This window comes from Galeopterus variegatus, unplaced genomic scaffold (genome assembly GCF_000696425.1).
Source record: "Galeopterus variegatus unplaced genomic scaffold, G_variegatus-3.0.2 Scaffold1083, whole genome shotgun sequence".
NCBI lineage: Eukaryota > Metazoa > Chordata > Mammalia > Dermoptera > Cynocephalidae > Galeopterus > Galeopterus variegatus.
The window spans coordinates 133,560-145,606 of record NW_007727194.1 but is presented as its reverse complement, the minus strand read 5'-3'; the positions used below and the strand labels follow the sequence as shown (position 1 = coordinate 145,606).

At 39.4% G+C, this 12,047-nt stretch overlaps 1 protein-coding gene across 1 annotated transcript; it reads left to right on the top strand.

Annotated features, from left to right (window-relative positions):
• Positions 1-6,471: 6,471 nt before the first annotated feature.
• Positions 6,472-10,734, top strand: NDUFA4 (NADH dehydrogenase (ubiquinone) 1 alpha subcomplex, 4, 9kDa). The gene is made up of 4 exons (XM_008574663.1): positions 6,472-6,644; positions 7,755-7,843; positions 8,538-8,598; positions 10,518-10,734. Exons 1-4 carry the CDS (start codon positions 6,603-6,605, stop codon positions 10,572-10,574), a joined length of 249 nt encoding a protein of 82 aa, XP_008572885.1. The 5' UTR covers positions 6,472-6,602; the 3' UTR covers positions 10,575-10,734.
• The last annotated feature ends 1,313 nt before the right edge of the window (positions 10,735-12,047 follow it).

The following is a 12,047-nucleotide window of genomic DNA, read 5'->3' as shown; positions in this document are numbered from 1 at the left end:
AATCAAACAAAGGAACAAGAAACCCAGAGGGCACAAGTCTCAGAGTGGGATTGTAAAAGATATAAACAATTCATTTACCAAGATCTTATGCCCTATAGTTGTTTTATTCTATGTTTGTGTATAAAACTTTTTACAAGTCCTCACTGCCAAATCTAAATTTCTCAAAAATCTGGGTTAGTCTTTTCAGTTTCATTTCCTACAACTCCTCCCTTTGCAACCTAAGCCCTCATCATTCTGAACTCATCTCAGTTCCATCCACACACTACGCACTTACACGATGAACTTTCATTTCTCTCTGCCTTGTTCAGTCTATTTCGTCTATGGAATACAATTCTTGCTTCTTTATGGCCTGAACATTCTGCACAGTCCAATACAATGTCAAAGTCTTCATTAAGTTCTTCACAGGCCCCCACACTCTTAGTTCTTTCTGTGTTATAAGTATTTTTACTTTTGTATTCTTCATTGCCCAGATCAAGGCCTTGATTTTGCCATCTGGGGATTATTTCTAGTCCTCTTTTCCCTGTGACTCTTGCTTCACCTTCTGGGAAGTCTTGCCCTAGATCCATCTATGGAGGACATTAGAGAATAGGCTCTCCTTAGAAGATGAAAATATCAGGCCGGCCCGTGGCTCACTTGGTAGAGTGCGGTGCTGATAACACCAAGGCCATGGGTTCGGATCCTATATAGGGATGGCTGGTTTGCTCACTGGCTGAGCGTGGTGCTGACAACACCAAGCCAAGGGTTGAGATCCCCTTACCAGTCATCTTTAAAAAAAAAAAAAAAAAAAAGAAGATATCTTTCTATCTGCTTCTTACCTCCAGAAGACTGGGAAGCCCAATTGTCATTTCACTTCTCAAACAGTCAAAATCTCTTTAATTCAAGGCTGATAGTTCTTTTAGCAGTACTTAGTCTACTTCTCTCTTTTATTTGACAGCTGGATGGTACAGGGAGCAAACCCTGGGCCTTGATGTTATGATCACCACGCTCTAACCAGCTGAACTAACCAGCCAACACTTCTCTTCTATTTGATTCCAGTCGACTACATGCACCCATGGCCATACCCACAATTCTGAGACATATGTACCTCTCTCTTTCTCTAGACTTAATGTCAGTCACTTAGATCCTATCAAGCTTTGGTGGGAAAGCTACACCCCTATCTATTTGTCCATACTTTCCAATTGTTCAATTGAAAGGGTTTACTAAAGACACCTTATTTTATTGAAATGTTTTAAAAAAGGTGTGATGGTCACTCTTAATTGGGCCATTATCTTGATGTCTTAATTGACCTTTGTAGCCCAAATACCTTCTCACTCTTACTTTATACATCTGGAGATAAGAATCAGTTATATCTTCCATCTCTGCAGGTCTCTAAATTTCTATAAGCTTTATCTTATGTCATTATAGCTTGAAAACTGACCAATTATTTTCTAAGTCCATTTCTTTATTGTACTAGCCTGTCAACTGCAGCCAATAGTAACTGACAAATGCTGCTAACATGCTCTTTGTCTGCCACGTCACTGAAAGCTACATGTTTGTGGAATAAACTATAAAGCATATGTATTTCACAGGTCCTGGCTTTCCAAAGTCTTGCAGTTTCAAATACTGACCTTGTGGAGGACTGGAAATTTTCCTCAGGCTATAAGTCTCTGGTGTAAGATAAAGATTTGTGGCACAGCAAGGTTGCTGGCTCAAGGACAGACTAGTTACTGACTGTTATGTAAAGATACTGAGAAATTGCTGTAAGATCACTTATTTGTTTACTGGAATGTCATCTGACTTGTTTCACTGAAAGTTACCAGCTTATATTGTTAAACTGTAATCCCACCTATGTCTCTTCCTGCAACTTCCTGGTCTGGAAAATAAATGCAGGAAGAGAACCCCAATTCGGTGTTAATTTCCTGAGGAAGGGTTGCCTCTTGCTGGAGGGTCCCAGGGAAGTTAACCACTTTGGGGCTTCTCACTACTCAGAAGAGGTGGGCTTTGAGTAATCCTTTGTGTCTTCATCACCCAGGGGAAGTGGGGTGACAAATCCATGGGGGGCGAAGGAACACAAAGCAACACATGTTTATCAGGGACATTAATTGCTTTCCCATTAATTGAGATAAGTGATTCATCAAATGTTCTAGCCTTGTGTAGTGAACTGAATTATGTCTCCCCAAAACTATTGAAGCTTGAATTGTATCCCCCAAGTTTATGTATTAGAAACTTAGCCCCTATTGTGACTGTTAAGAGGGTGGGAAATCCTATTATGATAATTGAAAGGTAGAGCTTTAAAGAGATGATTAAATTGTAGGACTATGCTGTAGTGAATGGATTAATAATGGTGGTCAGGGGCATGGTTCCAAGGGCTTTAAAAGAAGAGGAGGGTCTGTCTTCTCTCTCTCTGCTCTCTCTGTTTCCACCATCTTGCAATGTGAGAGTCCTAGGTCACTGTCACCACCACCAGATGGACTTTGGACTTCCCAGCCTCAGAAACTGTAAGCAATAAATGTTGTTTTTCTTTATAATTACCCAGTTCTGTGTATTTTTTTAGAAGCAGCACAGAAACTGACTGATACACCTTGCATTATAGAGATTGCCATCCTTTCTCTCTCTCTCTCTCTCTCTCTCTCTCTCATCTCTCTCTCTCTATCTCTCTATCTCTCTCTCCTTTTCTTTCCTTTTTGGCGGCTGGCCGGTACAGGAATAGAACCTTGGACCTTAGTGTTATCAGCACCACACTCTAACCAACTGAGCTAAGCCACCAACCTCAGAAACTGTAAGCAATAAATGTTGTTTTTCTTTATAATTACCCAGTTCTGTGTATTTTTTTAGAAGCAGCACAGAAACTGACTGATACACCTTGCATTATAGAGATTGCCATCCTTCTAGTCTCTGGTAATAGTTACCTTATCACCTATTGCCTGGACTTGAATCCAATGCCACAATTTTAGGATTTTTATTATAACATGCCATGACATTTTCAGTGTCAATTTTTTTATTAGTCAGAGTAAGCTAGGTTATGTCACATTTACAAACTATTTCCAGATCTGGTGACTTGCAGCAATTAAGGTTTATTGTGTGCCTCTGCTCTGAGACACACAAGCTGATAGTGTGACCTCTATCTAGAACATTGCTGATCTTGTGGCAGAAGGAAAAGAGAGAACATGGTATGTGTTGTATCTTAAAGCTTCTGCTTGTGCATGATGCATGATACTTCTCATGTCTCATTTGCTAACAAAGCAAGTCATCTTATCAAGCCTGATATTAATGAGGCAAGTAAGTGATATCTCTTAGGGAGAGGCAGAAGGTATTTGTGTATGGTATAACCTACCACACATACCAGTCCTACTTCTGAAGCTCACGTTGAATTTTGCAATGTCTCCTCTACCATGGTTTCTTTTTCTAGATTGTCACCCCTACTCTACCCATCCCTGCTTAAAATATAGTTCACATGCTCTTTCCCCTAACTTTAATGGCAAAATTTAAACTTTTACAATTTGACATTTTGGTTAATATTTAATGAAATTTATATTCTGTAACCCTGCTTTCTTCATTTCCAAAGGTATCACTCTTTATTATTGTTACCTCTAGAAACTAGGTCAATTACAAAAAAAAAGTCACTAGATTTTACTTTCTTATTAATAATGGTATTCCTGTATACCTATTTACTTATTTTATAATTAGCTTTTATCACTCAAAATAAAATATTTGAAAGAGAGGTCTCCCCTCTTCTAATTTCTTTGCTGAAAGCTTATCTACACTTACTACTGTAAGATTTTTTTATTTACTTCTAAGTATTTTCCATGTTTTTTTTTTGTGCTGATCTTTTAATGGAGGCATACTCTTTACCATAGTCTACAAAGTCTGCATCAGAAAGGTCTTTACTCCTTTCCTAATCTCATTTTCCTCTCCTCTTTTGTTATGGATCAACCACACTGGCTGCCTTTGAGTGCTTTTTTTTTCTTTATTGTTCTTGCTTTTAATCCCCCAAAACCCCATTTCTCTTGTCCATTGGAATGTTCTTCCCCAGATCGTCATAAGATTACTTCCATCTTTTCTTTTAGATTTTAGCTCAAATATCTGCAGAGGGACCTCCTTGTCCACTCTAACTAAAGTTACCTTCTCTCCTCCATCTTTCTTGTGTCATTTTCTCTCTCATTCAATTTTATTGGCTTATCACTCTAAAATTACGTTTTTTGTTTGTTGTTTGTCTTCCCCAATCAAGACGTAAACTCTATTAGGGCAGAATAATTTTCTTATTCACTAATAATTTTTCTTATCCCTACTGGCTAGAATAGTGCCAGGTGCAGAATAGGTACTTAATAAAGATTTGCTGAACGAATGAAAAAAGACAGTAAGTCTTCATAAACTTCAGGACATATTCAATTTTTTTTCTAGCTGCTAAACATATGTCCTCTCCTGAGCACTGCACGTTGGAATTCTTCAGCTCCATGTCCTTTGTCTCTCTTCTCACTCAATCTTCTCTCTCTACGCAATCTCATTTAGTAATATAGCTTCATTTTTCATCACTAAATTGAGCCTCAAATTTCTTCTTTTAGTCTAAATCTCTCTCTTCTATCCTACAGAAACCCACTTAGATTTTTCTTTTTCTTTCTTCTCTCTCTCTCTCTCTCTCTCTCTCTCTCTCATCTCTCTCTCTCTATCTCTCTATCTCTCTCTCCTTTTCTTTCCTTTTTGGCGGCTGGCCGGTACAGGAATAGAACCTTGGACCTTAGTGTTATCAGCACCACACTCTAACCAACTGAGCTAAGCCACCAACCCCACTTCGATTTTTCCAAAGGTACTTACACATCATTCTTCAGGGTTTCTCATTTCAGTATTTGGCGGCAGCAACACATAGCTGGTCAAAACTGAACCTCTGGGGCCGGCCCGGTGGCGCACTGGATAGTGCGCCGCTTGGGAAGCGCGGGGGCGCTCCCGCCCGAGGGTTCGGATCCCACATATTAGACCGGTTCCAGCTCACTGGCTGAGCGAGGCGCGGGAGCAACGCGGAGGGTTGCAATCCCGTCGCCGGTCCCTGGTCCGGTAAGGGGGCAACACTGAGGGTTGCGATCCGTTGCCGGACACGGAAAAAGACAAAAAAAAAAAAACTGAACCTCTGAAATTATTCCTGACTCCTCCCTCTCCGCACTTCCTCATATTCAACCAACCACCAAGTTTCTTTGGTGCCACCTCCTAAATATCTCTGGAATCTTTTTTCATCATTACTTTCCCTGCATCAGTCCAAGCTACCATCGTCTCTCACATGGACTACTGCCACGGCCCCTTAGCGGGTCTCCCCTTTCATGCTTATGTCCTCCTACCCATTCTTCATACACAAAGTAATCGTTTAAAAGCACAGCATCTTGTACTTGCTGAACTTCCCAAAGCTCGCAGCATAAAACTCAGTGTGTGAGTGGTCATTGGCCCAGCAGATCTGATCCTCACCTTGCTCTCTCTCTAAGATCCAGCCTTCTCAGACTTCCTTCAGCTCTTCAGATTCTCCCTCGCTTCAGACCTGCATATGTGCTACCTCTGCTCTGTCCACCCGCATCCTCCGTTTTCACCTGGTTAAGCGTCTACTCCTTCCCGTCCAATGCTACTTTTTCGGAAGAGCCTTCCCTTAATCTTCCTAGCTCCAATTACTTTCTCGATCATTTGATTGGTGCTTTAAGCTACGTATGAGGTTGGAGGGGGTTCGGATTGTCCTTTGTATTCCCAGCGCCCTAAAAAGCCTGTCCCATGGAAGATATTCAGGTAAAAAAAAAAAAAGATAAATGAAAATCGGATAGGGGTAGCGGAAAAGATTACATGTAGAGACACGGCCATTGAGAACACATTTTAAGAATGCAATTTCGGGACCAGGAAGAGGGGATGGTGGCATGTCACAGAAGTTCTTTGTGGCGATGAACATCCAACCGAGGGCTAGGACCTAAAGATTTAGAGATCACACCGACGGTACTCTAGCCATCTCTGAGTCATTTATAGTTTTTAACTTCTGCCTGTAAGCGACAGCCTAAGACAGGAAGCAGCTGCAGTCTTCTTAAACCGCAGCCGCTGACCTTAAGCGACAAGAGACCCGACCCGCCAGCGCGGCGCCCGGCGCTCTGCAGCTAGAGGCGCCGCACAGTTCCCTCAGCGGCAGTCAGGGCCGGCCGGCGCGCGCCCCACACGCGCGTCCCCAGCGCCTCGGCGCGCGGCCCAGGTTCTCAGAAGCCGAGCGAGAGGCCCCCACATTCGGAGCGCGCGGCTTGTCAGCCAGCCCGTCAGCTCCATTCCTCAACATGTGGCCTCCCGGGAAAGTGCCTGTTTGGTGTGAGGCAAAGACATTAGCTGTGAGAAATATACAAACCACAGGAATGAAGAATATTTCGCTTTGGAGTGGAATGCTATGGTGGGGCAAGGTTAGGGCGGACGCGGGTTAGGTGCTGGATCAAAGCAGGCACTGTTAAGGACAGCCGCATCCGGGCCCTCTTGCCGCAGGCTGCCCTCCGAGCCAGGGGTCCTTCAGGTAGGAAGTCCTGTGTGACTTTGGAAGTCCGCACAGCTTCGGGTGAGAGACTAGTCAATCTCTGGTGTGGCAGATTTGTTCTTTCGGACCGGAAACCTCTGCCGCAAACATGCTCCGCCAGATCATCGGTCAGGCCAAGAAGCATCCGAGCGTAAGTTCGTGACCTCCTCTCCCAGTGCCCTCCGTTGTCCGTCTTATTTCGGGGTGCGGCTGCCTCCTCTGAGAACGTCCTCCTTTCACGGCCATTTACCGTCTGTCGAGGCTATACCCTGCCTGACCTTGTGTTGTCGTCTTGGTTGCCTTAGACCCTTGAGCTGCGACCTTATACGCTGTGCATTGTGGGGTTTGGGTTGGCAGGAGGAAGGTGAGAGACCCCAGCGAGAAAAATAAAATAGTGAATGTCTGAACAATCAGGTGGCCACGTCCTCTTTCAGGTTGGTTGGTCCAGGAGGGATTAGGTGTGTGCTGTGTGGGTTAGAGATCTGCAAAGGTCAGGTTCCCTGTTTGTTATGCCACCTCTTGAGCATCTTGTACTCACCGCATTGCACCACCAGGCCTTGTGGCAAATACGGGGGGTCTGTGGTCTTGGAATCCTCTCTTTGTCTGGACGTCTTGCATTTGGGGAAATTTGGTAGCGCTACTGCAGAATTTAATTGCTGTTAAGTTCTATTGTATCGCATTTCCCCCCAACATAGCAACGTGTTGTGGACCTAAAACTCCACGCAGTCTTATCTTTTTCTTAAACCTGGTACCAGTGTTTTCAGAGATTACGCCTGAAGCCAGTATTTGTAATAGACATATTTCTGTTTGCTTATTCAGACTCCTTATTTCAGAGATTTTTTCATATATTTATATGGAGGCACACTTAAGTAATTTGCAAAGAGCTTGTTTTTCAAGCCTCAAGATAAAGGAAGCAGAAATTTAGTGGGAGTGATGTATAAATATTGGAGAGGTGACACAGAGTTGATACATTTTCTTGGAAATTTAAAAGTTTACATATAAATTGCTCCTTATTAAAAAATCAGACACTTGAACCAGAATCATCTTAACATCGTTTGCAAATTCCATTTCTTTAGAACACCGCTATTAGAAATCTTACCTCAATGTAAGGTCTACCTCTATTCAGATTTTAAGACAAGATAGCAAAATAGCAGTTTAAGGCTTGGATATCAGTGTGTAGAAACTATGGAGCCCCTCTTTGATCAGTATATAGGTATTTGAAGATGGCTATTAATTCTTTGTTTTTTGTGTTTGATTCTAGCTGATTCCCCTCTTCATTTTTATTGGAGCTGGAGGTGGTGGAGCAACACTGTATCTCTTGCGTCTGGCATTGTTCAATCCAGATGTCAGGTAAATACGTAAAATGTTTAAGATTTTAGTGGTTTATCAAGCTGGTTTAGGAACCATAGTCTCTCTAGGTTGGTAAAATCAAGTGGTGGAAAGAACCTGACTTTTGTAGTTAATACAGTAAGTTTAGATCCCCATTGTGCTATTGTTATTTACTTTCCTAGCTTATGAAAGTACCTAATTTCTCTGAGTCTCATTTTCTCATTGGTAAAGTAGAATTGCTAATACAAATCTTGTAATGTTTTGAGGATTGATGTAGTAATAATTGTTTTTATAGAATACTAAATCATGGTTCCTGGTACACGTAAATGTTTTCTGCCTGCTTTTCAATAGTATTGTTTCTTTTTGCAGTTGGAAAACAATAGGCAAAGAAGGGATTGATTCAGTGTTGTTCTATGCGCTCTTCTGTATATCACTTCATTGATGAAATAGAAAACTTTTCAAAAAGCCAGGTATAAAGTCTCTTGTGACAGGGATAGGGACAAGAACTACCGCCACAAAAGGTTCTGTATTCTACCCTTTTTCTAACTGATTACATGGGATTGCTTATTATACATGCTCTCTGTTTCAACTCTGTAACGAAAATAACATACTCCACTTAATAGACAATGAGATTGATCTATGCAAAATATAAGCTTCTTAAGAAACTAAGTAGTGTTTAGTTACCATTACAATTATAATGTTTTATTTCTTTTAGTTGGGACAGAAAGAATAACCCAGAACCCTGGAACAAGCTGGGTCCCAATGAACAGTACAAGGTAAGCTACAAAATTGTTTCAAAATCACTGTAAAGTGTATTGTAATAGATTTTATCATGGGGTAGTTTTTCTTGAAATTGGATATATAAGTAAAATTGCATTCTAATGAATTTTGAAGAACTGCTAGATCTGTGAAAATAAAATGGCATATTGTTCTTTTTCTAGGTTTTTAGACTTTGGATGTGAAATTAAGATAATGTTTCAGTTACATTTGACGAACAGATAAAAAGATAGTATAGGTATCATTTACCATTTTCTTAGTTTTTGGATAGGCTAGTGCAGTAGTTCTCAACTTCATTGTATGTACAGCGTGTTAAAACACAGATTCTTCAGCTCCACCCCCAGAAATTCTGATTCAGTTGGTCTGCTCTCGGGACCGAGAATTTGCATTTCCTACAAGGTTTTAGATGATGCTGATGCTGCTGGTCCATGCCACTAATCTATTGGATGGTTTCATTGGCTGTTTTTCTTGTTGGTGTGGTTGAAATATTTTAGGTCAGAATTAATAGAAAGAAGTAAAAGTCAGTTGAAACTTAAATTTTACCGTGAAACTCCTAGATAAACTTTTTAACATCTTTTCTGGAGAGTCGTCTGTGGAACTACCTTTCCAGAGAATGATTTCATGAACTGAGGCCATTTAACCCTTCCTTATGTGTAAAAATTTTGCAAAGACAAACCCTTACAATGTCAATAACAAGGGCAGCTGCCCTGCCCCCCTACCCCACCCAGAAAAGAGTTTTCAATTAGAGATAAATTAGTTATGGTGTGTTTAAAGAAATAATGGATACAGATTTGTGAACTTCTTGATTAAAAATACGGAAAAAAGTTGCTGATATGATTCTGCAATTTTGGTTCCTTTAGAGATAAATAACAAAGTCTTCAAGTAATTATAGCACAAGCTCTTCAGTTTTCTTTGGCACAAGAATGAGTAAACTCAAGATTATAACCTTATTTGGATTTATGTTCAAATCTTAATGTTTCCTTAGTAGAAATTCCAGACCAGTTTCAAATACATACCATTTTTTAAAAAGTTATTGGAGTTTTTATTTTGAACAATCACAGTAACATTTATTTCTAAAATTAGTTTTGAGTATAAGGAAATTTTTGGAAATTTTAAACATGCACAAATGTGGTATTATTTATTTATTTATTTATTTTGGGAGTGGGGGCAGTGGCCAGTACAGGGATTTGAACCCTTGACCTTGGTGTTGCCAACACTGCTTCCTAAGCAACTGAGCTAACTAACCAGCTCAAGCAGTATTATTTAAAAGCAATTACCAGTGGTGGTCACATGTCAGTTTGATGTTGATATAATCTGGGTTGGGAAATTAAGGAAACATCTAAGTGAGAGAGACACAAAAATAGAAAAGCCATTGAGGAGAGTTAGTTTATGTCTGAAAAGTTACATAAACCACAAAACAAAGTATTACTTTAAATTAGTAACCTCTCTTGGCTGCAAGATTCTGTCATCTTAATTACAGCACTCTTCTAACCAAGTAGGGATAGATATTCTCTATTTCTCTATTCTGTTGGAGATTCTCCCATGTACTTAGTGGAGATAAAGTAAAAACTTATAGAATTGGAAATATATATCAAAAGGAATTTTTTTTTTCAGAAGGAATTCTAAATTCACTTTGAAATAGAAGTTTTTTAATAGGTTCTAACTAATAGGCTGTACTAACACTGCTCTTTTGAGGTGGATTGAATGTTCTTAAAACCTTACTAAAACCATCATTAAAGGACTGGTGTTTTAAGTATAGTATTTTTGTGTGAATGATTTTCACATTGTTAAATACTTTTAATTAACGATTCGTGTCTGTAATTGTTACTACAGAAAACTGAATAAAAGAATTCTAAAACTTCTGTACCATCTTTATGTATTTGACAGATTGTCTAAAATATCTTATTTGTTTTCTAAGTTCTACTCAGTGAATGTGGATTACAGCAAACTGAAGAAAGAAGGTCCAGACTTCTAAACGAAATGTTTCACTATAAAGCTGCTTACAATGAAGGTCTTCCAGAAGCCATCCGCACAATTTTCCACTTACCAGGAAATGTTTCTCCTCTAAATGCATGAAATCATATTGATGTATTTTGTTGAGAGATTACACTGATTAATAAATATCTGAAACTTGATATGTGTCACTGTTTAATGCTGAAAATCTGCTCTGAACTTTACAGCTAGCATATAGGAAATAAACTTAGAATTTAAAGAATTTCTTAAATTTCTATGTATTTGTATAATTTGAAAATCAGACTTTAAGCTGCTTTAATAAAACACTTTCATTTTGTCTGTAAGCCATTGTTAACTTCACTAGAGCACATTTAACAACTAGAACTGGAAGTTATATAAAGGTAGATTGGGAAGAATATTTGAGCCTCTGTGACACTGGCAAAATGAAAACCTGAATTTCTTTTGCTGGCTAATGTCAAAGTGTGTGCAGTTTTTAACAGTGGTTTTTACCTTGGCATTTTCTTTGCTGAAGATTTTTCAAGATTATCAGTTGCTCTTTTCCTAAGATTATAGTAGGAATCTGAGTTTATCACTCTTACCATGAAGCTGGGGGCCAATAGATCTTGAGGATTTCTGTGCTGGGTCTTGGCAGGTTTTCAAAGGCCAAGGAAGTACATTAGCAGTTTTAAGGTGGGGAAAATGTGAGAGAGTTATCTTTTTAAAAATGGGCTATGGAATTGGAATTAAGGTGGAGAAATGTTAAATATATATATTGATACTTGTTACATGGCTCAGACCTTTTAGCCAAATCAAATGATCCAATGAGCAGAACATTTTAATTGAGGCTATTAAGAATTAGCCATATCTTATATCAAATATTCATATGGGTATATGTGTGTAAGTCATCACATCATAGTAACTTTCGTGGAATTTAGTGAGACAATTTTGAATTTTAATATATAAATATCTAGTAAAATGTTTACAAGTTAGTAAGCACATTTTACATGTTAGGAACTGAACTAAACATGAATTGCATAGATTATCTCAAATACTTAAAAAATTTTTTTAAACACTTGAAGAAACTAGGATTAGTTAAATTATTCCAATTCATTCAGCTAGTCATATGGTGGATTTGAACCCAAGTAGTCTTAAGTTTAGAGTGTGCACAGTGCATTTCAATTACTTGACTCTGTACTGTCAGCTTCTGTATCTCTTGAATAATTCCAATTTCAGAGCAGGATTTCTCACCCTTGCCACTGTTGACTGTTTCAGCCACACACTTCTTGTAGTGGACTGTTGGCATGCGTTTTAGGCCTCTCTCACTACAGACCAATAGTACTCCTTCCCTTCCATTCTTCCAGGCTGTGAAGAACAAAAATGTCTCCAGACATTACCAAATGTCCCTCGATGGACAAAATTTTTCCAATTCCCACCTCTGTTGAGAACTACTCCTCTAGACACTTAGGTACAAATCACTGACATCTAACTTTGTAAC